Raw genomic sequence first — 26,449 nt, 5'->3', positions numbered from 1 at the left:
CAGACCCTAAAAAAACAGTATTTAAAGATATTTTCGAAACTAACAGTTTCAGATCAATACAATGTTCTACAAAAATGTATATATAATCAAAATAGACCACTTTCTGGAAGAAACCAGGAATGTTTTTAGTTTTTAGGGTCGAAAATAGTGATATTTGAAGACTTCATGTGCAACAGAGGGGCAAATTGGGCAAGGAAATCCCCACAGGATTTAAAATATCTGGTCTGTAGTTTCATATGCATATAATTATGTCTGTCTCCACGTGTATCCAAACAAGTATTTCTAAATTTCATAAATCGACATTTTCAACTGATATTTATATAATAATTGAGATTTCACCACACTGCATACCACGCTGTTGAATGTTAATGTCAAAAGAAGTGCAGCGTGAAGCTATTTTTTTGTTCTCTTCATCCAATCATTTCACACAATGCAATTCTGACGTCATACGCTTAGGGATGTCGTAAAATCCCGAATAATCGATTAGTAACTAATCGATTACTCTTTATTGAATCGATGCATCGCTGGGTAATAATCGATTTAAAATTAATCGATTATCACAACGATGAATCGATTAATCGAAGTAATCGAATAATTTGCGACATCTCTATAACGCTAAGCGAGAGAATGAATGAGTTGACTCCTTAACATTATACACTTAACAATGAATCCCAAGCAGTAGCTGGTTGTCTACCCACCAACTGCCAGCATTCAGGTGCTATCATATACATACATTTCGATTAATCGATTCATCGTTGTGATAATCGATTAATTTTAAATCGATTACTACCAAACGATGGATCGATTCAATAATCGACAAGAATAAAGAGTAATCGATTTGTTACTAATCGATTATTCGGGATCTTACGACATCTCTAGGAGCGTATGACGTCAGATTTGCATTTTGTGAAATGATTGGATGAAAAGAACAGAAAATCAGCTTCACGCTGCACTTCTTTTTACATTAACATTCAACAGCGTGGTATGCAGTGTGGTGAAATCTCAATTATTATATAAATATCAGTTGAAAATGTCGATTTATGAAATTTAGAAATACTTGTTTGGATACACGTGGAGACAGACATAATTATATGCATATGAAACTACAGACCAGATATTTTAAATCCTGTGGGGATTTCCTTGCCCCAATTTGCCCCTCTGTTGCATATGGAGTCTTCAAATATCACTATTTTCGACCCTAAATCGCCGATAACAAGTCATGTTTGCAAAAAACATCCCTGGTTTCTTCCAGAAAGTGGTCTATTTTGATTATATATACTAGAGTGGGGCGAAGTTGTATGGAAAAACGCAAACTTCGTCCGATCAAGTGAGATCAAGGTTTTTCTGAATCGTTTTGGGACCCCAATCAACTGTGCAAAATATGGGCACGATTGGTTGCGACCTCGCATGCCGCATCGCGTTTTAAATTTACATGGAGATTAGTATGGGAAAACGTACTTTTTTACATTTTTGCTATTAGCTGCTTCAATTTATCATCAATCACGTAACTCAATACGTTAGCATATAGTCTGGAAGATGCCGAAAGACTTTGCCGAAGAAGGTACATACCTGGAAGGTCTACAAAAAATGTTATTACGTTTCGAAAATTGATTGTTCAAACCATATGCAAGAAATCAATGTTTCTGCCAGCACTACCGGACAACCTATGGCTATCGAAGGACAAAACCCATCTTCCTTTTTGTCGGATTTTTTTCTTTGTGAAATTATTCCTGATAGCTCCCATTAGCTCGATAGCCCCATAAGATCAATTATTTTGAAATAACACTCAGTTAAATTTTTTGCATATGGTTTGAACACTCAATCTTTGAAGCGTTATAACTTTTTTTGTGGACGTTGCAGCAACGTGCCTTCTTCAGCAAAGTTTTTCGGCATCCTTTGGGTTATACTTTAACGCAATGTGCCACTTGGTTTACGATGAACTGAAACCTCTAGTAGTAGAAATGCAAAAATATGCGTTCTCCCATACTAATTTCCATACAAACTTCAAACGCGATGCGGAAAGCGAGGAAGCAACCAATCGGTGCCAAATTCTGCACAGTTGTTCAGGACCCAGAACGGCTTCGAAAAACCATTGATTTGAAAAAATGACCATGACGCCCCACTCTAATATATACATTTTTGTAGAACATTGTATTGACCTGAAACTGTTAGTTTCGAAAATTTCTTTAAATACTGTTTTTTTAGGGTCTGTCCATAAAAAACGCACGTATTTCAAAAACGATGATAGATGGACACTCGGTGTCTTCAGCAATAAAATTCATAATAAATTACACTACAACTTTGCCAAAGACACCATATTTAAAAATCGTTTATTAAAGAAGTTACATTTTGCAGCGCCACCTGTGGCAAAAATTGGAACTATAACTTTTCGTCATTCGATGCGCAATATTTTTCTAAAATTTATTCCCAAAGACACCAATGTCGAAAAATAACACCCTGAAGTGGTAAAATAAAAAGTTCACGATTTTAGCCAAACGCACCACTGTGAGCCGCCTCGCAGCTTAGTGTTCATAAAGCACTCCACAGTTATTAACTGCGAGGTTTCTAAGCCAAGTTACCATTTTTGCATTCGTATATCATGAGGCTAACACGATGACACTTTTATGCCCAGGGAAGTCGAGACAATTTCCAATCCGAAAATTGCCTAGACCGGCACCGGGAATCGAACCCAGCCACCCTCAGCATGGTCTTGCTTTGTAGCCGCGCGTCTTACCGCACGGCTAAGGATGGCCCCGTCGGGCCCCTGATCTATTTAATTTCAATTCAGAACATTTCGGACCCGTGCCAAATCTACATTCAAATTTCAATTTATGCAAACATTTTATACATATTCCCATTTTACCCTTAACCTAACTGGCAACAATGCTTTCCTTGCTATTCATCGCACCCCTTACTTTGGGGTCTCTCTTTTCATGCCACACTGCCATGTCTGCTGCCTGCTGGCTGAGGGGCTTCTGCTATCGACTGTAATCTAAAGCAAATCTGACACTGGCTGTGCTGCAGCGGAGACAACCCACGGCCACTGAACAGACTGGGTGTGCTGCAGGTCGCCTTCCGTTGGTTGTCATACCGTTAGGTCAATTTTTGGCGAAGCAAGTTCCAATGGAAATCTCGAATCGTTCGTTCTAATCTTTGCAGTGAGCAAGTGCATCTACGAATTTCGGTGGGGTTTTCTTTCGGTGCTGGATGACTGGGCTAGTGAAAACAAGCTGCCAGGCTGTTTTGTGTGAACGTCGTCAGTGAGTTTCTAGTGCCCCCCTCGGAGGATATCCCGGAAAATCAAGAATCCAAACGTGAAAAGTGTAGTGATTGGGAATGCGATGAAATGAATACAGAAATCCGCTAAAAAGTGATGAAAAACTGTCCCCGGACAGAAACAGTGAGTGAAGAAAAGTCGGGAAAATATCAAAGATCAGCGCACACACACGGTCCGCTGCCACCATCATCACCAGCGAGTTCGCGTGCTGATTGGCATTGAGAAGTGAGCGAATCTAAACGACAACGAGAGAGCCAGTCAAGCGAGCGAGTGAGGGTGTGTGAAAATTTCTGGTTGTGAACCTCTTTTCCAACCACGGGCCCCAAAGCTGCGCACACGGTGTGCGGTGGAACGAGGAGCAGCAAACGCCGGAGAAAGAGCATCGAAGGCTGCCAACTAACAACAGCTGATTTGGTACGCCGCCCGATTCCTGGACCAAGGAGATGATTTCCCGAAGGTAAGCTTCCGTCAGCGGGGCAAGGTCACAGGACCTTTTTGGGGGAAGCATAGTATTAGATAATGTTCGGTTTCGTAGTAATACTGAAGGCGCCGATTTAGTGAGCTTCAAATTCGAACTGACTGGGTCGCCAGCACTCCATTTGCAGCGCTGCACAGCACAATGGGTTTTTCTTTCTTTCCTTTGTTTGTGGAAGTGGACCGTGTGAAAGGTGAAATGAGGGTGTTGCTCTTCTCTTTGCTCTGATCAGGCTCATCAGATGGCCAAAAAGGTTGCCAGTTGCCATCGATTTCATACTGATGTTATGATAATATTAATATTTTTCCTGAGACTATGTTTTCTCTTACATATGATTAGGGCTTAAGAGTCAAACGGTAACAGGGCTTTGTTGCGATTATTCTGAACACAGGATGGCTTGTTTATGCAAACCAATATCAGAGATTGGAGAATTCCGCTACATGATCGTCGTTTGTTTGGTCACCTTCCTTTTGCCAGTGGAGATATATCAGCTTCCACACTGATATTCTTCCCTCCCCCTTCATACGGGAGTTTGCCAGAAGGAAGGTCGTGCGATATATGCCATCACAAATATTGCCCTCCGCTCGCTTTCAAATCGACTTCTATAAAAACATTCTTCATGCCTGCCGTATCCTAACGGAACTATCAATTCAATACTTTCGCCTCTAATTATATCATGAACATGTACGTCTAAGTTTGGAAGATGATATTAGCATTTCCATATCATTGTAAGTCGTTTAACTTCACGTAGAAGTAATACACTCAAATCATTAATTAGTGTAAAAAATATGAGTGAGTGTTTTTAGGCGTGCTTTGCGCATAGAAAATAGTGTTTTGACCATAACTTCTGATCCCATAGTTCAAATTGGCCAATAGCGAACATTGGGACAGGATTCTCAGTCGAATGGAAGTTGTTGCTAGTAATTCGGCCAATGCTAAGTGGGTCTACAAAATTTTGTACACATACACACATACATACATACATACATACACACAAACAGACATCACCTTAATTTGTCGAGCTGAGTCGATTGGTATATAACACTATGGGTCTCCGAACCTTCTATCAAAAGTTTGGTTTTGGAGTGATCATATAGCCTTTACGTATACTTAGTATACGAGAAAGGCAAAAATGGCCTTCGTCCAGGGAACTGAAGAGAATTCTAATACGCCTACCCATCATTCATTTAATATGGCGATCAATGTTTCTGTTTTAATTTCGTTTAATTCATTATGTGACAAAGCTTCGAAAGTATCGACGGGCTATTTTTCGACACGAAAAAGCCATACAAACACAGAAGGCTCGATATACCTCAACTAATTGCAAATTGCGGCAGGAATAGTTTATTGCCGATAATTAGCACTAACTGCGTACGAACCAATCACCCAAAATGAACAGCTGAATTCGGGTCTACCACCCAGAAACTGGGTACCAAAAACAGAAGTACCAAGAAGACCGCATAAACATTTCGGTCACACGGACTACATAACCTATTCGATTAAACGACCTGTTAATGCAAACTGCTTTTTCGGCCAAATTACCAGTTCGGCCGTATGCCACTTTTGTCCAAATGACATTTTCGGACAAACCGTTTTCGATTTATTAACACGTACGTCCCCAACCCCCATTTTACGACAAAACTCAAAATTCAAACCACGCAGCTCAGCCAATTTCTAACGGATTTTCAAGCAATCTTCAGGAATCGATCACAAAATTCCTATAGTTTTAGGAACCAAGGTCAATTTTTGTGCAATGGCCATGGTTCCGGAAATATTCCGGGGAGTACTGGGGTTACCTCCCTCCCGGAAAAAATGGTCACTGGCAGATCGGCTTCGAAATCCATCGTGCGACATGTCAAACTTCATGATTTTGCAAAACAAGTATACTGGAGTACACTTCGGCGATCTTCGATCGAATTGGCCACCCTCCGGGGCCAGGGCCTGGTTCCCTTTGGTAAGTTGCCAATTTTTGTTCAATCTTGGAACCCATCTTGCGACATGTCAAACTTCATGATTTTGCAAAACAAGTACACTGGAGTACATTTCGGCGATTTTCGATCGAATTGGCCACCCTCCGGGTACTTCCAGGGTGGTGCCGTCACGCCGTTGGTGATCAGCGGTGATGTGGAGCGGCGTGAACCAGTTTCAAGCGCCAAAATTTCTTCAGAAGTTCGTCAAGGAATTCTTCCAGAAGTTGCTCCGCTGGTTTTTTTGAAAGATCGTCTAGAATTTCTGGTGGAACATACTGGATAAATCCTGAAGGAACTTCCGGAAGAATTTCCGGAGAAATTCCTAGAGGAACTTCCGGAGGAATTCCTGGAGGAACTTCCGGAGAAATTCCTGGAGGAACTTCCGGAGGAATTCCTGGAGGAACTTCCGGAGGAATTCCTGAAGGAACTTCAAGAGGAATTGTCGCAAGATGGGTTCCAAGAGCGAATGAAAATTGGCCACTTCCCCAAGGGAATCAGGCTCTGGAAGTACCCGGAGGGTGGCCAATTCGATCGAAAATCACCGAAATGTACTCCAGTGTACTTGTTTTGTAAAATTATGAAGTGTGACATGCCACAAGGAGGATACCAAGAGTAAACGAAAATTGGCCACTTCCCCAAGGGAAGCAGGCCCTGGAAACACCCGGAGGGTGGCCAATCCGATCGAAAGTCGCCGAAATGTACCCCAGGGTACTTGTTTTGCAAAAATCATGAAGTTTGACATGTCGCAAAATGGGTTCCAAGATTGAACGAAAATTGACCACTTTCCCAAGGGAACCAGGCCCTGGAAGTACCCGAAGGGTGGCCAATTTGATCGAAAATCGCCGAAATGTACTCTAGTGTACTTGTTTTGCAAAATCATGAAGTTTGACATGTCGCACGATGGATTTCAAAGCCGATCCTACAGTGACCATTTTTTCCGGGAAGGAGGTAACCCCAGTACTCCCCGGAATATATCCGGAACCATGGCCATTGCACAAAAATTGATCGATTCCTGAAGATTTCGTGAAAATCCGTTAGAAATTGGCTGAGCTGCGTGGTTTTGAATTTTGAGTTTTGTCGTAAAATGGGGGTTGGGGACGTACGTGTTTTTCCTTCCTTTGAAGCCGTTTTAATGAACAAAACAAATAATTTCCCGTAATTCGTAAAAATTTCCCTTGAAAATGAAAAAAATCACTTGTGAATTGCAAAGAATTTCCTGTGGAACTTCCGAAGAATTTTCCTTTGAAATTCTAAACAGCTTATCGTTGAAATTAAAAGAATTTCATCCACAAAGAAATTCAAATGAATCGTATGGAAAATTTAGAAGAATTTATCAATACAAATAAATAAATAAATAATAATAAAAAAATCTCCGTGACGCCGAAAATGCCACCACCGCCGACCAAAGTTATGAAAAACCGACGATTTTTGGACCGGCGCACATCTCTACGGTAACCGGGAACACATTCGGAAGTTTCTGCTAGAATTCCTCCGGAATTTCGATCCAAAATCATGCTCGAGAATTTTTCCCGGGATTCATGATTTGGGAATGTCAATCCATTCGAGAAAAAAATCCCACATCAAAAACCAACATATCAGGCCTTCCATCTCAAATTTGTTCAGTATATTTTTATGAATTTTTTTTGGAAGCAAATTTTGAGAATTTTTAAAGAAATTTTCGGTTTTTTTGATAAATGAGAAGACTTTCCTTTCCAGGGAAATTTCCGTAGAAATTCTAGGAAGATTTTTTTTCCGGAAAAATTCCCGAAAAATATATACAGCCTTTTCAACTCTTGAAAATATTAACTAACGATTATCTCAGAGAATTTCCAGATGACTTTTTAAGGAATTTCCGGTGGAAGTGTAGCGGAAATTTCTGGAGAAAGTCTTGAATACTTTCCGGCAGAATTCTTGTAGGAACTTGTAAGAAAAATTCCTAAAAGATTTTCGGAGCAATTCGTTGAAAAATTATTTCGACGATTCCTGGAGGAATGCAAAATTCGAAAAATCGAAACTCCTGGGGAAATTTTCTAAGGAATTTCTGGATAAATTCCTGTGGGAATTTCAAAAGAGATTCATGGGAATATTTCCGGAGGAATTCTCTGGGGAATTACGGGAGGATTTTTCGGTGAAATTTCCGGAGGAATTTCTGGACAAATTTCTTGCGGAATTCTTGAGACAACTTCCGAGGTAATTGCTGGAGGAATTCACGGAGGAAGTCCTGGGGAAATTCCTGGGTGAGCTGCTGTGGAAATATCCCAAAAGATTTTCTGGGAGATTTTTGGGCAAATTGCTGGGAAATTTCCGAACCATTTTTTTTGATATTTTCGAAGGAGTTCCTGGGGAATTTCCAGATAAATTCCTGGAGGTATTTCAAGGGAAATTTTTGAAGCAAGTACTGGGGGAATTTCCGTATGAATGATTGGGCTAACTTTCGGAGAAGTTCCTGCAGGAATTTTCGTAGGAATCGCCAATTTTCTCAGGAACCCCTTGGGAGAATATTCTAAAGAGTTCCTTGGGGACTTTCCGGATAAATTCTTGGGGAAATATCCGAAAGGTTTTCGGAGGAGTTCTTGAGGTAATTTTCTGAGGAGTTTTTGGTTTAATTTCCGACTGAATTGTTGAGACAATTTCCGGAGGAGTTCTGAAAAATTACATGAGAGAATTTCCGAAAATAAAATCCTGGGGAAGTTTTCGCGAGAATCACAAAATTTAACGGGCTTGGTGGTCAAACGGCTACCGCTTCTGCTTCATACACAGGAAGACGTGGGTTCAATCCTAGGCCCATTCCATTTTCTTACTTGGTATCTTTCCCTATACTACTTCTCAAGTTCTAGCAATCGCTAGAATTGGAAATGGATTCCATACCGTTCCCATCTTCTACAGTATACTGTACCTTTAACTAACTATTCTAACCTATGTACTGTTAGAATTGCAAATGAACGGAAAGCTCGTTTCCTATAAATAATCAATTCATTCCTATCACATTGGCAATCCGTTAACCAAGACGAACTTCTGCCATAGAACCTAACCCCCTAATTCCAATAAAATTCCGCTTGAACTCATGGCAAGTGCAGAGGTATACTCTGCTTGAAGTGGGCGAATGAATGCATCGTCATTTCCTCCCCATCCCCGATGACCGTAAGGATCCCGATGACTGTGCACATTGAGGTTGGAACCAACTGCCACGTTTCATCCATTGGATTGCGGTGCAATTACGATTGTTTGATTACTCATGGAGTAACAACTACGAAATTTACGTTCTTTTGTGATTTTTTTAAGGCTTGGGATAATTTTCGAAGGTCTTTCCGAGTCTCTTCGCGAATTTCCGTAGGAATCAATTGAAGGAATTCCCGACATAGTTTCTGGGGAGGGGGGGGGGGGGGGGGGGTTTCCGGATATATTGTCAGGAATATTTCCTGGATGAGTCCACGAGATTTCTAAAAAAAACCAGATTAATCCACCTCGCGAGCAGCACAAGTCAGGCAATTCTGGTTGCAGCAACTTGAATGTGACTAAATCTGGTGACATTTGAGTTGCAGTAACCTATGTGGAATATGTGTGCTACTAGGGCTAGCGGTGATGGTGCCTTTCTCGTTTTTTTTTTCGAATGAGTAAGTTCTACGCACTTTTTGCATGAAAAAAAAAGTATTTTGGCCATAACTTCTGAACCCATAGTCCGATCTGGCTAAATAGGAAACAATTAGACAGGATTATGCGTCGAATGCAACTTGCTGCGAACAAATCGGGTGAGGGTAAGTGCCTAAAAATGAGTGAGATTTTTTTTCGTGAAACAATTATTTTGGCTATAACTCCAAATCCCATAGTCCGATTCCGTCAATTTTCAATAAGAAACAATGGGACAAGATTCCGCGTCGAATGCAACTTGTTGTGAGCAAATCCGTTAAAGGTAAGTGCCTGAAAATGAGTGAGATTATTTTGCGCACACACATACACACAGACATACATCACCTCAATTCGATCGGTATATAACACTATGGGTCTCCGGGACTCCTATAAAAAGTTCGTTTTTGGAGCGAACATATAGCCCTTACGTATACTTTGTATACGAGAAAGGCAAAAACATAAAGGAGGCCTGAATAAGTTTCTGGAGAAATTTCTTAGGGATTGTTTTATTTCTTTATTTACGAGACTAATTCCTTAGGGATTTTTTTTTTTTTTTTAAAGATTTCCTGAGGGATTTTCTGAGAGATTGCTGGAGAAACATCTGAAAGAATTTCTGGGAGATTTCTGGAAGCATTTTTTATTAGCCTATGCCGAATGAAGTTTCCTTCTCCACTGGCCTCGATCCAAGCGTTTCCATCGTCGCGCTGAACCTTCAACGCCCTCAGGTCCTCTTCAACTACAAAATGCCATCGTGTACGCGGCCTATTACGAAGCCTATGGTCTCTCCCAGACTATCTACTAAATATTGACGCTCTTCCGACATATAGACAATGTGTTTAGCTCACCGTAGTCTCTCATGTTGTATAAGCTCAACAATATCCATCCCTATATTTACCTGGTACCGCCGAGTATTGTTCGCAGCACCTAGTACTCAAATACTTCGAAAGCTCTCCGATCAGCCTACCTTAACGTCCATGTGTCATAGCCGTAAAAAACTAGCGGATAGGTCAGAGAAGTACACAGAACGAGTTCAGGGCTGGTAGCAAGTCACTTTTTAGTGACTTGGTCACTATTTTGAGCCTAGTCACTAAAAAGTCACTATTTGCATCCAAAAGTCACTAAAGTTACAATTTTTTTTTCGGAAAATGGTCACTAAAGTCACTATTTTCGCACCACCGTTTGTAAAAAAAGTTCAAAATAAAATTCATTTGTACCTACCATTATCATCAACCAAATCAAATGTAAATCTGTTAACATAATATATAAAGTTTGAAAAATTGCTCCAAGGCCGCTTTATGAAAGGCAGAGTGGGTTCGAACCATGAGCTTCGGGATCGAGAGACACACAGACAGACCACACAGCGAAGCTTGGGCATACGTTTAGGCAACGCCGTATGTAAAGCGCCGGATTGTTACGACTACGAGGATTTCGTGGTTTTTGCTATTCTCGCGGATTTGATGCGGATTTATATAACGGTTGAGGCTTCGCGCGGATTTAGTTTTGGGTGGAAATTTAATAAATAAGGAGCGTAGGGTTTTGTTTTCGATAGCAAAATGTCGTTGAGAAGGGACTCCACATTTGAAGTCTATGCTTACCCAATTTTTTTTATATTTCCAAGCCATTATTGAATGCATTATACTCTTGAACACTCGTTTAACAAGCATTATAAGGGTAAGAATTTACCTTGTTGTCATTTTTCATCGTTTCTGAATATTCATTTTTTTGTCACGTCAATTTTGACATAATTCCGAGATATTTCTTGGTTTCTGATTGATTAACCCCTCTACGACGAACCACACAGCATGGTATTGTCGGCGTAGCACCACATTAGAATTCGGACATCGGGACTTCCGAACCGAACTTTCTTCCGAAGTTTTATCTGCGCTTCTTAGGCGAATCCAGCGCACTACTTCCTAAGTTTGGTAAGTTGCCTGTATCTAGAGAAAAATCCACCTTCGTTATTAAAAGATTCCTAACTTTGTTTCTCTTAGAGGAACTTTCACTGTAATTTCTGTAGCGATGACCGCATAAATCTTTATGTAAAATTCCGCCTTGAATTTGGGAAATAATTTTCGAAAGATTTTTCTTAGGAATTCACCAAACAATATCTACAGGAATTCTCAAAAAGATTTCTTCCGGAATTCATGAAAAAATCCGCTTGTATTTGAAGGAGATTTTATTTTCAAGGATTCGCAGAGAAGTTTTTATAGTAATTGACGTTTTCCAAAGCAATTTCTGCATCAAATTCAAGATTTTGGATCACATTTTACGAAACTTGAAACTTAGGAAACTTAGGTTCGGTAAAATTCATGTTATATATGAGTTAATGTTTTTAATGAAACCGAGATCAGGGTCTCGAAAAAACAAATGGCAAATGGACTCTATATGTATTTAAATTTGTTTCAATTAAAAATGTTATTTCGTATCGTATTTTAAAAATGTCATCATAATTTTGGATTCTTTAAGTTTTTTTTAACATTTTTTTCTTATAAAGATTCATAAGCTTTGTGATTCCAAATAATTCAATTTATTTATTTTTTGCCGAAAAACCGTTTGTTAATTTTTCAACGTGCCAAAACCAATGTTCACACGTCTAACTACATAAAAATTAGCGAAAGCCCAATCCAAAACATCGTTCTGGCACTTTTTCATACTGTCTTGTCATACAGCTGAATCATCTATATATGGTGAAACTTTTGCGAATATATTTTGACGAGACAATATTTCTCGGATACTTATTCAAAAGGACGTATGTGATTTTGTAAACAAAGATTCAAACGTCGATTTGTCCAATCTGATGGCACTCCCACGCAAACCAACACCACCAAGAGGTAGCCGAAGGCTTCCCCTACCTGTCTGTGGTGATGTTTTGCGTGGGAGTGCTATCAGATTGGAAAAATGGACGTTTGAATCTTTGTTTACAAAATCACATACGTCCTTTTGAATAAGTACCGTACCCTATTCGCAGCTGCAATATTTGGTCACTTTTTTCGTCAACGTTGGTCATCAAGTCACTATTTTGAACGGCATTTATCGCTACCAGCCCTGCGAGTTTCGTTTTCGTTCTCAGACTACGGGACTGAAGCGGGTCAGGAGGCCGTATTGAGCCCTATTCGCAGCTGCAATATGACTTTTCACCTTGCGAATAACATCATTATATCGCACGTCACTAGAGTTCCATAGTACACAAATTCCACTACAATTTCAAATGTCATTTCACCACTAATAAACCCACGTTGTGCGCAGCACCCTGTTTCAATTCATCTAAGGTAACAAATGATGTCGATATTTCATCCACACCCCTAACACTTGATTTCGATCCGTCCAACGGTACACGAATCAGACGTATCAGTTTCGCCGAAAAACCATGTTCCAGCATTATTTGCCATAATTCATCCCGTTTCACTGAACGCCTTGCCGCCTTGAAATCAATAAACAGATTAGGTGTCTACAACAGTGGCGTCGCGTAACCTCACTTTTTGCCCGTGCATTGATACGAAAAACTATAATTTTGATGTTTTTACAGCCTTAATGAAAAATAAAATTATCAGAGTCGTTTAAGCTAATCAAAATCTAGTGATTCGATGCATTTCCGCACAAAAATTCCTCAAATTTCAATCCAGTGCACAGGTAGATTGAGGTTAGGGAAACGCCACTGGTCTACAAGTTGTGTTCCCGGAATTTATCAAGGATTTGTGTCGGGGTAAACATTTGACCCTTTCACTTGTCATAAGACGAGTTTGTACAATCCCATTTAATTTCACCACTTAATTGTACCTTGACAGATACGTATTTCGACCTCAACAGTAAGGTCGTCTTCAGTGTCTCGTACTTGACTCGACTCGAATCGAGTGCACCAAGTCCTGGAACATGTTTTTTTTTCGTTTAGAATATAAACAAAATAGTTTTTAGAAAAATTACAATTCGCTAGAATTCTTTCTTTAATTAATCTTTCATTAAAGAAAGAAGAAATTCTTGCGAATTGGAATAAATCTCAAGCAACAATACACCTATTTGAAATTTACTACAGGGGTAGGACAGGATGATCGGGATAGGTTGAAAAATACAAGCGACCAAAAAAATAGCATTTTTTGTCAAGTCCTCAAACAATCCGGAATATCTCTGGTATCCGGCGGTCTAAACATAAAATTGACCCTATTTTCCTTAACTAGATGAACTTTCCCGTCGAACGGTGGCCATAGATAATTCATAGAGTCATTTGAATTTTAATATTTTTTCCTGTTCCGATCATTCTGTCCCCTGTATACGAAAGACAGAAAACTTGCAAAACGTCACCGGTACTTATTTACTTGATACTTGATGGGCTACAGTTCCTCCTCGATGAGCTTACGCCGAATGGAGTATTCTGCTCCACTGAAATTTACCTAACATTCATCTCTAATATTCTCTAGTGATCTGCGACAATCGAATAATCGATCTTCCTAGATTCTGCAACTAGAAATCCATTTAAAATTCGTTTTCTGTCATCCGTAATCCGTCATCAAATTCTATTAGCATGTTATTCATCATATAATTCAAGCTTCGCTGCAAATCTTGTTTTGTTGTTTTTCAAACCAATGTTTTTTCATGGATTCGACCATATTCGTTGAAAATTCGGTACCACTGCTATTCAACAAAAAGATCAGATAAAACATCTCGGTTAGCTGTAGCCACCAACTACTGAAATAGCAACAGAAGTCGGTACCGACAGCAATAGTACCCCATCTAAATGCATGCATATTATTGTAATAAATTACCTCATTGTAGTTAGCAAAGCTCCCCCTTCTGCATGGCGTCGTTGACGACAACCGACGAGGTTAGCAGGTTTCGGATTTCGCTGTCAGCAGTCAGGAGAGGCGGTGTCGGTCGGTAGGTTAGTCCCATCGGGTTGGGGTCCCATTCTCGCATAACAATTTCCCTAGCTTTATGGATCACGACCAACACGAGTCGCAAGTGTGAGAAAGCTACGGAAACTGTGTTTCATTCCACACAATTTAATTTTTGTTCGAAAATGGAAGGGGGAAGGAGAAGGGACAAGCAGTTCGCAAGGGTCATTTGAACGGAACGTACGTACAATCGTCGTCGTCGTCGTCGTCGCGGCCGCCGCCGCCGTAGTGTAGGTGGGTGTGATGCTCGTAAAGCGGACATGGAACTGGCATTGTTTTCAGCTGACTGAATTGATTGAAGCTACCTTCATTTCTCCATTGCAGAAGGTTTTTCTTCGATTCCCCAAAGAACAGCCCAGCTGACTGAGAGATTTCATTGTCATCATCATATGATAGAGACGGTGGAACCGACACGACTGAGCAGCATGGGGAACTACTCTGCATGCGCTTGGTAACACGGCAAGAGAACGAGAGTTGTATGCCAAGAGAAAAGTGAGAGAGTCTGATGTTTGTATACAGCTGATAAAAAATATACTATGATGGTAGAGCTGCCAGTTTTCATTGTAGAAATTGATTATGGACATGGAACTCAATATAAAGTGGAAATATACAGCCATTGAGATGATTGGGAAAAAAGCGTTTTTACACACATTGAAAAAATCTAGGCGTACATAAAATGTAAAATATTTGACACGAATTGGGACAAGAATCTGCATTAGCATTTTAAGAATACAATCCTTGAATTAAAAAAAAATCTATTTCTAATTGTAGGTATAAATCCTTATATGTAGTAAGAAAATATGAAAAAGGCATTTGAATTTACTGTATTGTATTGTTCACGGTATTACTGGGGTTAGACAATAAGGTTGAGATAGGTAAAATTATGTCGAAATTCAAATCAACATAACTTTGCGTATAATAATCCGATTTTGATAAAACTAAGACCATCAGAAGCGGGCACTTCTTCTAGCCCCCTGCAAAACCTGAGATTGGTCATTGTCCACCGGAGATGTTCCGGGTTTTTCGAGGGTATGTTCAAGATGCATTTTTTCCACTGCTTGTCATTTTATGTGACGTTTACTTTCATCATGTTTTATGCTTTCTCCAAAAACTAGAACTAATATGGCGACCAATCGTGGCTGTAGATCGAGAATCCATCCAAACTATGCAGAGATATGGCCATTTCCGTAAAAACGGTACCGGGAACATGATGAAATGATAACAGATTGGAATAATGCAAATATGAGTATCTGACTTCATGGCCTTGCGAGACGATGATTACAGAAACATTTCCAGAATGATAGGGTCCACTGCCACCCTTATAGCAGGTTCCATGGGCGTTCCAGGAGGGGCCGGTATTGGCACCATCTGGAACCATGCATATATGGGTGTCAAAATTCATGTTTTCTCAAGATGATGAATATAGGATCTTTGTTAAAGACACATTTTGAGGACTGTAAGATTCTCTGGCCAATTTGTAACAGGTTCCGGGTATTCTGCGAAAGTGACATTTGTTCAGGGTGTATGGCCAATCCCGTGCCGTTTTCACGAGAATGGCCATATCTCTGCGTATACCTAACGGATTCTCGATCTGCAGCCAGCATTGGTCAGCATATTAGTTCTAGTTTCTGGGGAATGCATAACACATGATGGCAGTAAACGCCATGTAAAATTACAAGCGGAAGAAAAAATGCGTTTTTAATATACCCTCAGAGAACCCGGAACATCTCCGGTGGTCAATGGCCAATCGGAGGTTTTGCATGGGGACAGTATACAAGAAGAGTTTCCGCATCTGATGGTCCCAGTTTCATCAAAATCGGATAATTCTAAGCGATACTATGCTGATTTGAACTTCGACAATTTTTTGCATATCTCAACCTTATTGTCTAACCTCTGTACATAGCCACTGCCAAGCAGCGACAGTCAGCATATGCTTTTACTCCCACCATCAATGTTTTCGAACAATAATTTCACAACCTATAAGCTTTTTTTGGTGTCGAGCTCGGTGGTCTAGTGGTTAGTCTTATAAGCAGGAGGTCGTGGGTTCAATTCCAGGCTCGTCCCCTTCCTACTTTGTATTTATATATTTGTTCTTTCTGCGTTTCACGATCTACCAAAACGAGTCCTACTGTTATAACCTTCGACACTAACATTCCCAAAACCTCCCTTGGCATCTATGAGAGATCGTAGAGCATGGTCGTAGAGTATGGATATTCAAAAAATTACTAATTTTCTGTGAATTTTCACATTTTTATAAACAAATCATATAAACATATTACCGTAAAGCTTTAAAACCAAAACATTTTTTGCTGAGGTCACCTCAATTTTGATTAAAATGTCACTTACATCCCTCTGCTTCTAACCCTCTTCAATTTTATGTAGAGGGATGAAGGCTAATCTGCAAACAGACACCTGACATTATCACTAAGGGAGTGTATGTGAAGGAAGGCCGGATCCACTAAACCTAACCAAGTAACAGAAGGTTATTAGAGTTACCGTCTCTTTTAATGCCATGTTCGCCCCGGCACTACCTTCCAGTATTATTTCTGGGGGATAGGCAGTACTAAATGTACATTTTTTTATCCATTCAGCTCTCAACGTACTCGCAAGAGTCGCAAGCTACTCAGATAGTCCCCAGCCGGCGGAAGCTTTCCCGATACCGACGACCCGCATCCTTGGAAGGCTCACCAATACTACGCTTTCACCTGGTCAGCATACCCGAGTATGTAGATGAAAAAAGCTCTCTCTTCATTGGCATTACATCCCCCACTGGGACATTGCCGCCTCGCAGCTTAGTGTTCATTAAGCTCTTCCACAGTTATTAACTGCGAGGTTTCTAAGCCAAGTTACCATTTCTGCATTCGTATATCATGAGGCTAACACGATGATACTTTTATGCCCAGGGAAGTCGAGACAATTTCCAATCCGAAAATTGTCTAGACCGGCACCGGGAATCGAACCCAGCCACCCTCAGCATGGTCTTGCTTTGTAGCCGCGCATTTTACCGCACGGCTAAGGAGGGCCCCGAAAAAGCTCAATAATATCAAATGTTGATAAGATAGCAAAATGAGATATGGACATGATTGATTTAAGAGATGAAAGATCAGACAATAATATCAATATTTTGCACTAAAATATCATGAGAAGACCAAGTTATGCTATTTGTAATAAGTGATTAATATCATGTGCCATTAGTTTCCATAGCAAATCTTGATATTTAAATGATATTTCGGTGCAAATTTAAAGATGAAATATATGAAGTGATTAATACCCTTTATTTTGTAACGTAGATTTTTTTATTAGTATTCATAACGTGGCCCAATGTTGTACATAAGTGTATTCAGTTCTTTGGGAGTATAGTCACTTGGGCGTTTTATATCGAAAGCTATGTCCATTTAGAATCCGGAATAATAAAATCACCTGTATCTCGGTAACGGATTGACGTACAAAGAAGGTTATTTATTTATTTATTTTTTTAACTAATTTTATTTGCTAATTATCTAATACATGCATTCATTTCTTAGACTAGGTGTTCCGTGTTTTCTTAACACTATCATCCTTATTTGCTATGTCATATTTTTAGTTATTATTAATACATTTCAATTGCCTCTGGCAGTTAGAATTTTTTCCTCTGGTCGAATTGAACCATGTAGGAATTACAATGTTTTCAACTTAAACTAATCTTAATCTATTTTATACTAAGGGTACAAGGAGTTAATCGTTGCAATAGAAGATTGTAACGATTTTTGTCTAAAATTGGAAATTATTTTGTTGGACATTTGTTGCAATGTCTCAATATTAGAAATTCTATGAAGTTCATTGGTACTATACCACGGAGGCAACTTCAGAATCATTTTCAGAATTTTATTTTGAATCCTCTGAAGTGCCTTCTTTCTGGTATTGCAGCAACTAGTCCATATTGGCACAGCATACAACATGGCAGGTCTAAAAATTTGTTTGTAAATCAAAAGTTTGTTCTTAAGACAAAGTTTTGATTTTCTGTTTATAAGTGGATATAGACACGGAGTAGCAACTACGAATTGTACGATCATCTCATGCTCATGCTCATGCTCTGTTTATAAGTGGATATAGACACTTAATATATTTGTTACATTTGGCTTGAAGGCCTTCAATGTGATTTTTAAAAGTTAATTTTTGATCTAGCAGAAGTCCTAAATATTTAGCTTCGCTAGACCAATTAATTGGAACCCCATTCATAGTGACAATATGTCTGCTAGAAGGTTTCAAATAAGAAGCTCTCGGATTATGTGGGAAAATTATAAGCTGAGTTTTGGAAGCATTCGGGGAAATTTTCCATTTTTGCAAGTAAGTGGAGAAAATATCCAAACTTTTTTGCAATCTACTACAAATGACACGAAGGCTTCGCCCTTTGGCTGAGAGACCTGTGTCATCTGCAAACAAAGATTTTTGACACTCTGGTGGTAAATCAGGTAAGTCAGAAGTAAAAATGTTATACAATATGGGCCCCAGTATGCTGCCTTGGGGGACACCAGCCCTTACAGGTAATCTATCAGATTTGGAATTCTGATAGTTAACCTGCAGTGAGCGATCTGATAAATAATTTTGGATCAGTTTAATGATGTACAGAGGAAAATTAAAATTCATCAATTTTACAATCAAACCTTCATGCCAAACACTGTCAAATGCTTTCTCTTTATCAAGAAGAGCAACTCCAGTCGAATATCCTTCAGATTTGTTGAGCCGAATTAAGTTCGTAACTCTTAATAACTGATGAGTGGTTGAATGCCCATGGCGAAAACCAAATTGCTCATCAGCAAAAATAGAATTGTCATTAATATGAACCATCATTCTATTTAAAATAATCTTTTCAAACAGTTTGCTTATTGAAGAAAGCAAACTGATTGGGCGATAACTAGAAGCCTCAGCTGGATTTTTGTCCGGCTTCAAAATAGGAACAACTTTGGCGTTTTTCCATTTATCTGGGAAGTATGCCAATTGAAAACATTTGTTAAATATATTAACCAAAAAGGATAAAGAGCTCTCAGGAAGTTTTTTGATAAGTATGTAGAAAATACCATCATCACCCGGGGCTTTCATATTTTTAAATTTTCTAGTAATAGATCTCACTTCATCCAAATTAGTTCCCAACGAAGGGTCAAAACATTCTCTTGATTGAGAATGTCTTCGAAGCTCCGTGTAACCTGATCCTCAATTGGACTAGTGAGACCTAGACTAAAATTATGGGCACTCTCGAACTGCTGAGCAAGTTTTTGAGCCTTTTCGCCATTTGTTAATAAAATTGTATTTCCCTCTTTAAGCGCTGAAATTGGCTTTTGAGGTTTTTTAAGAATTTTTGTTAATTTCCAAAAGGGTTTCGAACTGGGATCCAACTTCGAGATATTATTCTCAAAGTTGATATTTCTCAGAATAGCGAAACGTTTTTTAATTTCATTTTGCAAATCTCGCCAAATAACTTTCAACGCGGGATCGCGAGTTCTTTGGTATTGCCTTCTTCTCACATTTTTAAGACGGATCAGTAGCTGAAGATCGTCGTCAATAATAATGGAGTTGAATTTAACTTCACATTTCGGAATTGCAATGCCTCTGGCTTCGACAATTAAATTTGTCAAAGATACGAGAGCATTATCAATATCACTTTTGGTATCGAGAGGAATATCAACATCAAAATTCCTATCGATATACGTTTTATATAAATCCCAATCAGCTCTATGATAATTAAAAGTAGAGCTGATTGGTTTATAAATGGCTTCTTGTGAGATTTCAAACGTCACAGGAAGGTGATCAGAGTCAAAGTCAGCATGAGTTACCAATTGGCCACACAGCCGACTTGAATCCGTTAAAACTAAATCAATTGTAGAAGGATTTCGACTGGAAGATAAACAAGTTGGGCCATTGGGATATTGAATAGTATAATATCCCGCAGAACAATCTTCAAATAACATTTTACCATTGGAATTGCTTTGAGCATTATTCCATGAACGGTGTTTGGCATTGAAGTCACCAATTACGAAGAATTTTGATTTGTTGCGAGTCAGAATTTGAAGATCAGCTTTCAACAAATTCTTTCGCTTCATTGCATTGAAAAGGCAAGTAGGCTGCAATGAAGGAAAATTGTTCAAAATTTGTTTCAACAGAAACTCCCAAGGTTTCAAAAACTTTGATTTCGAACGAAGAAAATAATTTATGTTTGATACGTCTTTTGATGACAATGGCGACCCCACCACAGGCGCTGTCAAGACGATCATTTCTGTAGATAAAATAATTTGGATCTCTTTTAATGGAGAGTCCTGGTTTTAAATAAGTTTCTGTTATAATGGCAATATGCACATTATGAACTGTTAGGAAGTTGAATAATTCATCTTCCTTACCCTTTAGAGAGCGGGCATTCCAATTTAGAACTTTCACACAATTATTTGGATCCATTGAAAACAGTCCGATAAAATTTTTTTGTGTGTACTTTATACCAACCTGAACAGCTTCTGGTATGGTATTTGCTTTGATCATTGCATCAATCATGTGATGCAATTTTTCAGTTAAAAAATCAAAATCGGAAGCAGTCATGCTACCTGAATCGGTAACATGAGCATTATTTTCCGATGGGACATGGGTATTAACCTCATTTTGAGAAGAGAAATTTTGTCTACCAGCAGCGATGTTTGCATACGTGGGTACATTGGACAAATTGGAATTGAAAAAATTGTGTACAAATAGCGCTGAGAAGCACTGTTGAAATTAAAATAGCTTCGGGTAGTATTAAAAACTTCCTTCCGCAAAGAGAGAAAGAACCGCACAGCACGAAAGCACGAGGTCTGTACAAAGAAGGTTAATACATCAAAACAAGGGTAATTCACTGTACTTTAAGGAAAAATTATTGATACAATGAATTTCTTCTTGTTTCTAGTGAAAATTCGCACCTTCTTCTTTATTCCTCTCATCAAAAGTTGCACACCTCCGGAGTCAACTTCCTTGGCACTTTTTGACCCTTCCTTCGGAAGTGTCTATAATTTCACTTTGTATGCGTTACGCAGGTGTGTTATGTATTAATCTATCAAGAAATCTCGTGAATTATTAAATAAAATGTATGATATTTGAAACAAATTCACATTGAAATTGAAAATATAATTATAACAAATGATGTGATATGGAATTATGCCTATTTTTCTGATTTGTTTCAAAGAAACAAATGATTTTAATTGAGGAACATATAGAAGCATGTACAAAAAAATCTTCTCAGAAAAGCAAAAACGTAAAAATTGAAAGGGATTTCAAAAATTTCTTCAGTGGAAGCTAGATAGCAAATGTGAGCATGTTTTGAGACACTAATAGATCACTTATATGCATGTATGTGTGCGTATGTGTGCAAATTCTGAAATTTACTACCATAAAAATCTCGCTCATATTTAAGGTATTGAACAAGTTTAGTTTTACCAAATAAGGCATCCATAAGGCGAAATATATGTTATTATTGAACGCTATTGAGTTTCGCTCAGATCAATGACTGATTTAGTTAGTTCTGGAATAATTATTATCGAGGTCTCCGGAAATTGCGAGTACAATATATGCAACCAGCGTTACGACAGTTATTGACCATGTCGCAATAGTTATTCAATTCGACGAGCGCCTTATAGACAGCAAATATACTATATTAACAATATGATTCACTCTCACGAAATTTTGGCGACACCACATGTGGCGCCAACTCGCGTCCGAAAGGATCGATACACACGTAAATCGAACTACCAAAAATATGACGATCGTTTTACACACACTTCAAAATGTCATCATGAAAAAAAATAGGGATGCTTGATGTTTTTTTTGCAAACTTAATCGATTATGTTAAATCGAATGCAAATGGAAAATCGAATGTTGTAGCAGAAGTGTGGTAGGCATATTTTTGTGGAAATGTATAATAAATTTGATATAGCTCATTGAACTGTATCCGGCGGGACCATGCCGGTGCACCTACTCGCTCTCTGTTTCGCACACCATGTTGCTGTTTGCTCATTTGACTGCAACACTTTTATCAAATGTACTATTGTCGCGCTAATCTTTTTCTAGAATGCTGCGACGGTCTTACACACTCGCAGGCTCGACTGTGAAGTTAAACGTCAAGATAGCCGCCGTGTTAAAAGATAGGCAGAATTTTCCCGCTCAAAACAAAACCACGGGCTTTTCGCGAAATGACAACAATGTTCGATTGTATTAGTGAGAGGCAACCGGAGTCACTGTGTACATGGAGAGTGTTTATCATGACAAGTGCATACAGTGGGTGAGATTTTCATTGACAATGTTGTGTTTAGTGACCGTTGCGATTACCTGAGAAGCAACCAGCAGGAAGCCGCAGTATTCTATTTTATCTCGAGATGCATAATATATTAACAATATGATTCACTCTCACGAAATTCTGGCGACCCCACATGTGGCGCCACGATACACGATACACGTTATAATTTAACTACCCAACATATGACGATCGTTATACACACACACACTTACGGAGCCGAATTTATTGAATTCAACATTTGGCTAGCAAACATTACCGCTAGGCAATGGTTAAACTCACTGGTATTTTTTAACAGCAAGGAAGTGACCCTGATCAATTTACTTATGTTTTGTTACACTTTTTGAATTTAAATGTAAATTAACAAAATTCGTAGAGATTTATGATTTATAGATATATAGATGCATAAGAGTTTACAAAATGAAAAACGATGGAATTCCGACATTCAAAACTTAAGGATTTTTGAAAACGTAACGATTTTTATCACATTTTCAAAGATGATGTGATCAAAATATTTTACCTACTTGTGAGATGAGCATTAGGGTGGTTCAAAAAATTGATTTCGATCTACAGTGCTCATCTGATTCTGAGTTTCCCCTAAAATTTGAGCTCATTTGGATTAAAACTGATTTAGCACAAACCGTTTCAAGTTTGCATGCAAATTAGTATGGAGAAAATTATTTTTTCGTTGTACTGTTAATGACGTTTCCCCCATCAAGCGCAGGTTAAAAGAAGACCTACATAGCTAAAAGGAATACTCAACAGCTTTCACTCAGTGTAAACCGCATCTCAATTAATCGTTCCAATAATTCATGATTAAATGTTTTCACCACGTAAAATACTTTTTTGGTAGTTGATTTGCATGATAAATATATTAGGGAGAAATATCAATATATTCAAGGGAGATCAGGGATATTGCTGTAACAATTATTTTAAATTAATATTTGAAAACCATCCCTAGAACGGAATAAAACTTGTAATGTTGCTTGGGATATCACCGCATGGCTAAAGAAGGCTTTGATATTACTATGGTAGATTATTGTTTAGCATGATCAATCGTTTTGAATAATTTTATGACACCAGTTAAACTTATTCATTTGCATAACAAGTTTCAATTTTGCCAGGCGTTGAGAAAGAATTGGGTATATATGTGAAAAAGATATCGAACCAGTGCATAATCTCCATCCAAGCGTTTCTCAGCTATTTTCAGAGGATTACATACATTTATCGAGTTTGGCTTCGTTATGCTCTTTGACGCTTGAGCTTCAATAAACAAGTTATTTAGACAATAACTTGGTAATAATCGATTCCTCCTTAATTTTTTATATGATGATTGGAAGAAAAAATCGAGGAAACTCATTTAGTAGTGGCGGGGTAAATAATTGACTGTATTACAACTAAAAGGTTCCGTTTAAGGGAGAAAAAAAGATGTTTGGGACCCCTCGGTAGATTTTTTTCAAATAGTCACGAAATGAAAGCTTAAAGGGTCATACACAATGGACACGTTTGCGTGCGTTTTGACAGTTTTCCCATGTGTTTGGCCCATAAGAGCTATATTTTCACGTAGTGAAAGTATTAGCGATGCTCATTTTTTTTTGTCACACACCGCGTTGAATTATCTTGATTTTATAAAATCAATGATGATTTCTTTTCAAATTAACTCGCATGAATAATCCCATTTTTGAGAATGCCCAAATTGTTTTCAATTTGTGAATATGATTTGACAAAGAGAAACTTACTTTTGTGAACAAACTGCCCGATATGAGAGTCTGATATAAACACAATTCAAACATAATTACGTTTGTGGTACAATCTCTCTATATAAAAATGAGTTTGCATTTCCTTTGAGGCAATATAACTCACGAACGGGTTGACCGATTTGTTCGAGTTTCTCATTAATCGATTCGTCTTGAGGACTACTGTGTTATAAAGTATCACTAAATTTTGAGGAGAAAGTTGAGAAATTGTGAAAATACAATTTTGATGCGAGTTGTAAGGAAACCCAATACGATCGCGCTAAAAATGATCTAGAGTGCGGTGCTGAATGAACTCAACAATTGACAGTAAGAATGCAAAATATAGTTGACTCTCTCCCGTTATGCTGGGATATGGATACTCTGAAGTAGTGCGTAACGGTGTAAATCCAGGTCATATCGCCAGGCTCGGTACAACACTGAAGCTGACAATATGACGTCCCTAACCCCGAATCCCACGGTGTCAGGCGACCCGTGCTGAGGGGATGAATGGCCTGGGGGGTGAAACAATTAGCCAGGCAGTTAACGGAGCCTGTAATGCTGGGTAGACACTCTTCGTGTTGCATTACGGAGTAAAATCTACCACACTGTGCTCTAGTTCTTACTATTCTTGTTAATACTTATTCGGAAGAGTATGGAACGACTATAATTTGCTTTTATATGACCCATTTTTTGCTCCTTTTGGATGGAGTCAATGGAGTAAATTGTAAAACGTAACTCAACCTTAAGCTGGTTTTTGAAGCCTACAGCTTGAATCTCCAAGCTCCAGAGCGCTAATTAATTAGGAAAGATGCGGATACGAATTTGGTTGATTCACTTAACCCTCTGACTTATTAGAGCTCTGTGTAAAGGTGAGATTCTGAAATGCCAAACGCAATGAATTCAGATCTCTGAAACGAATTCGGAACTCATAAGAAAAATCAAAAATATGTTTGAACTTCAGTACCGATTCGTGGTCAAAATCAGTATTATCACGCTTATTGTTGAGCCGAAACTGATTGAGGGGCGCGCCTTTGAGAGTTGGTATAAGCCATTTTTCGAAGGGTATAAATAGCGGTACCTTAATCTAAAGAGGCCTTACATTACTTCATTTCTTCTTAACAGAAATGGAGCAGAAAGCCATGCACTAAACAAATATACTACAAAAGGGGTATACTACAAAAGTTTAATGAAATGGACGCAGTGGTTCATCCCGATCAAAAAAAAAATAGTTGACTCTGTAAATCTCGAAGTTCTATATCTCGATATCTCTCCCTATATCGATGGTTTCCTCGGTCCCTTCAATTTACATACATTTTGGCTTTCTACATCTCGATAACTTCCCTATCTTGGAATCTTTCTATCCCGATTAGGGTGTCCCAAAAAAAATCGATGTTCGAAAAGTCATGGTGCTCAACCCTGAAATGAAAGATATACTTGTCTGGATAATTTTTGTAGAACAAACCGAATTTCTAAAAAATCGTTTAGAGGTCGCGCCAGATAAATTTTTGAAAAATGAGCCTTTTTTAGGTAAAAAATCAAATATTGGGTCCTTTCACAATTTTTTTCAGGGTCATCCATTCGTTTTATATATTTTTATTTTTCTGTGGATCTTTGCCCATATTCTCCATGAATTAGTTTTTTATATTATGCTTTTTTACAGTCTGCAGAACCTTTTAAATATCGGAAAATACACATTTTTTTGACGAATTTTCGAAGTTACTTCATCCTAACACAAAAAAAAAATTTCTCGTTTGGAATAACTTACATACTACAAAGAGCTATTTATAACGAGTATTTTCATAAAAAAATATCCAAGAAATGTTGTTCTGGGGCTGAGATATTGCAGTTTTAGTAAATAGTCAAAAAGTGTACAAATTCGATACTTTTTCTTTACATGTTATAATTTCATCAAGATTGCACCAATATTTTAATTTTAATTAAAAACAATTCAAAAGCAAATAGATGGGAATATTTTCTAGTTAACATAGCTTTTCTTTCCGATGGAGTTGGTTACCTTAATTACAGGATTTGGTCGGAGTATATGGATGGAGCCAGTTATAAAATGATATCACACCCAACAGTTCATATTGACGCATATTTTAACGCCACATGTTAGAGTACAAAAGTAAGCATGCTCAGACCGTAGAGCATCGTCTCAGTTCAGCTTGTGCGAAGATAGTAGTGACGACACATG

The 26,449-nt window shown here is 38.4% G+C and overlaps 1 protein-coding gene across 1 annotated transcript in view; it reads left to right on the top strand.

Moving 5' to 3' along the window:
* LOC134227522 (tyrosine-protein phosphatase corkscrew-like) overlaps positions 1-26,449 on the top strand; it is a 146,683-nt gene that overhangs the window by 14,098 nt on the left and 106,136 nt on the right. The window contains exon 2 of the mRNA XM_062709078.1: positions 3,160-3,734. Coding sequence (XP_062565062.1) covers positions 3,721-3,734 — 14 coding nt within the window. The 5' untranslated portion in view covers positions 3,160-3,720. The remainder of the gene's footprint in view (positions 1-3,159; positions 3,735-26,449) is intronic.

This window comes from Armigeres subalbatus, chromosome 3, assembly GCF_024139115.2.
Source record: "Armigeres subalbatus isolate Guangzhou_Male chromosome 3, GZ_Asu_2, whole genome shotgun sequence".
NCBI lineage: Eukaryota > Metazoa > Arthropoda > Insecta > Diptera > Culicidae > Armigeres > Armigeres subalbatus.
Note: the sequence above shows the minus strand (reverse complement) of the source record. Positions and strands in the feature narration are given on the sequence as shown.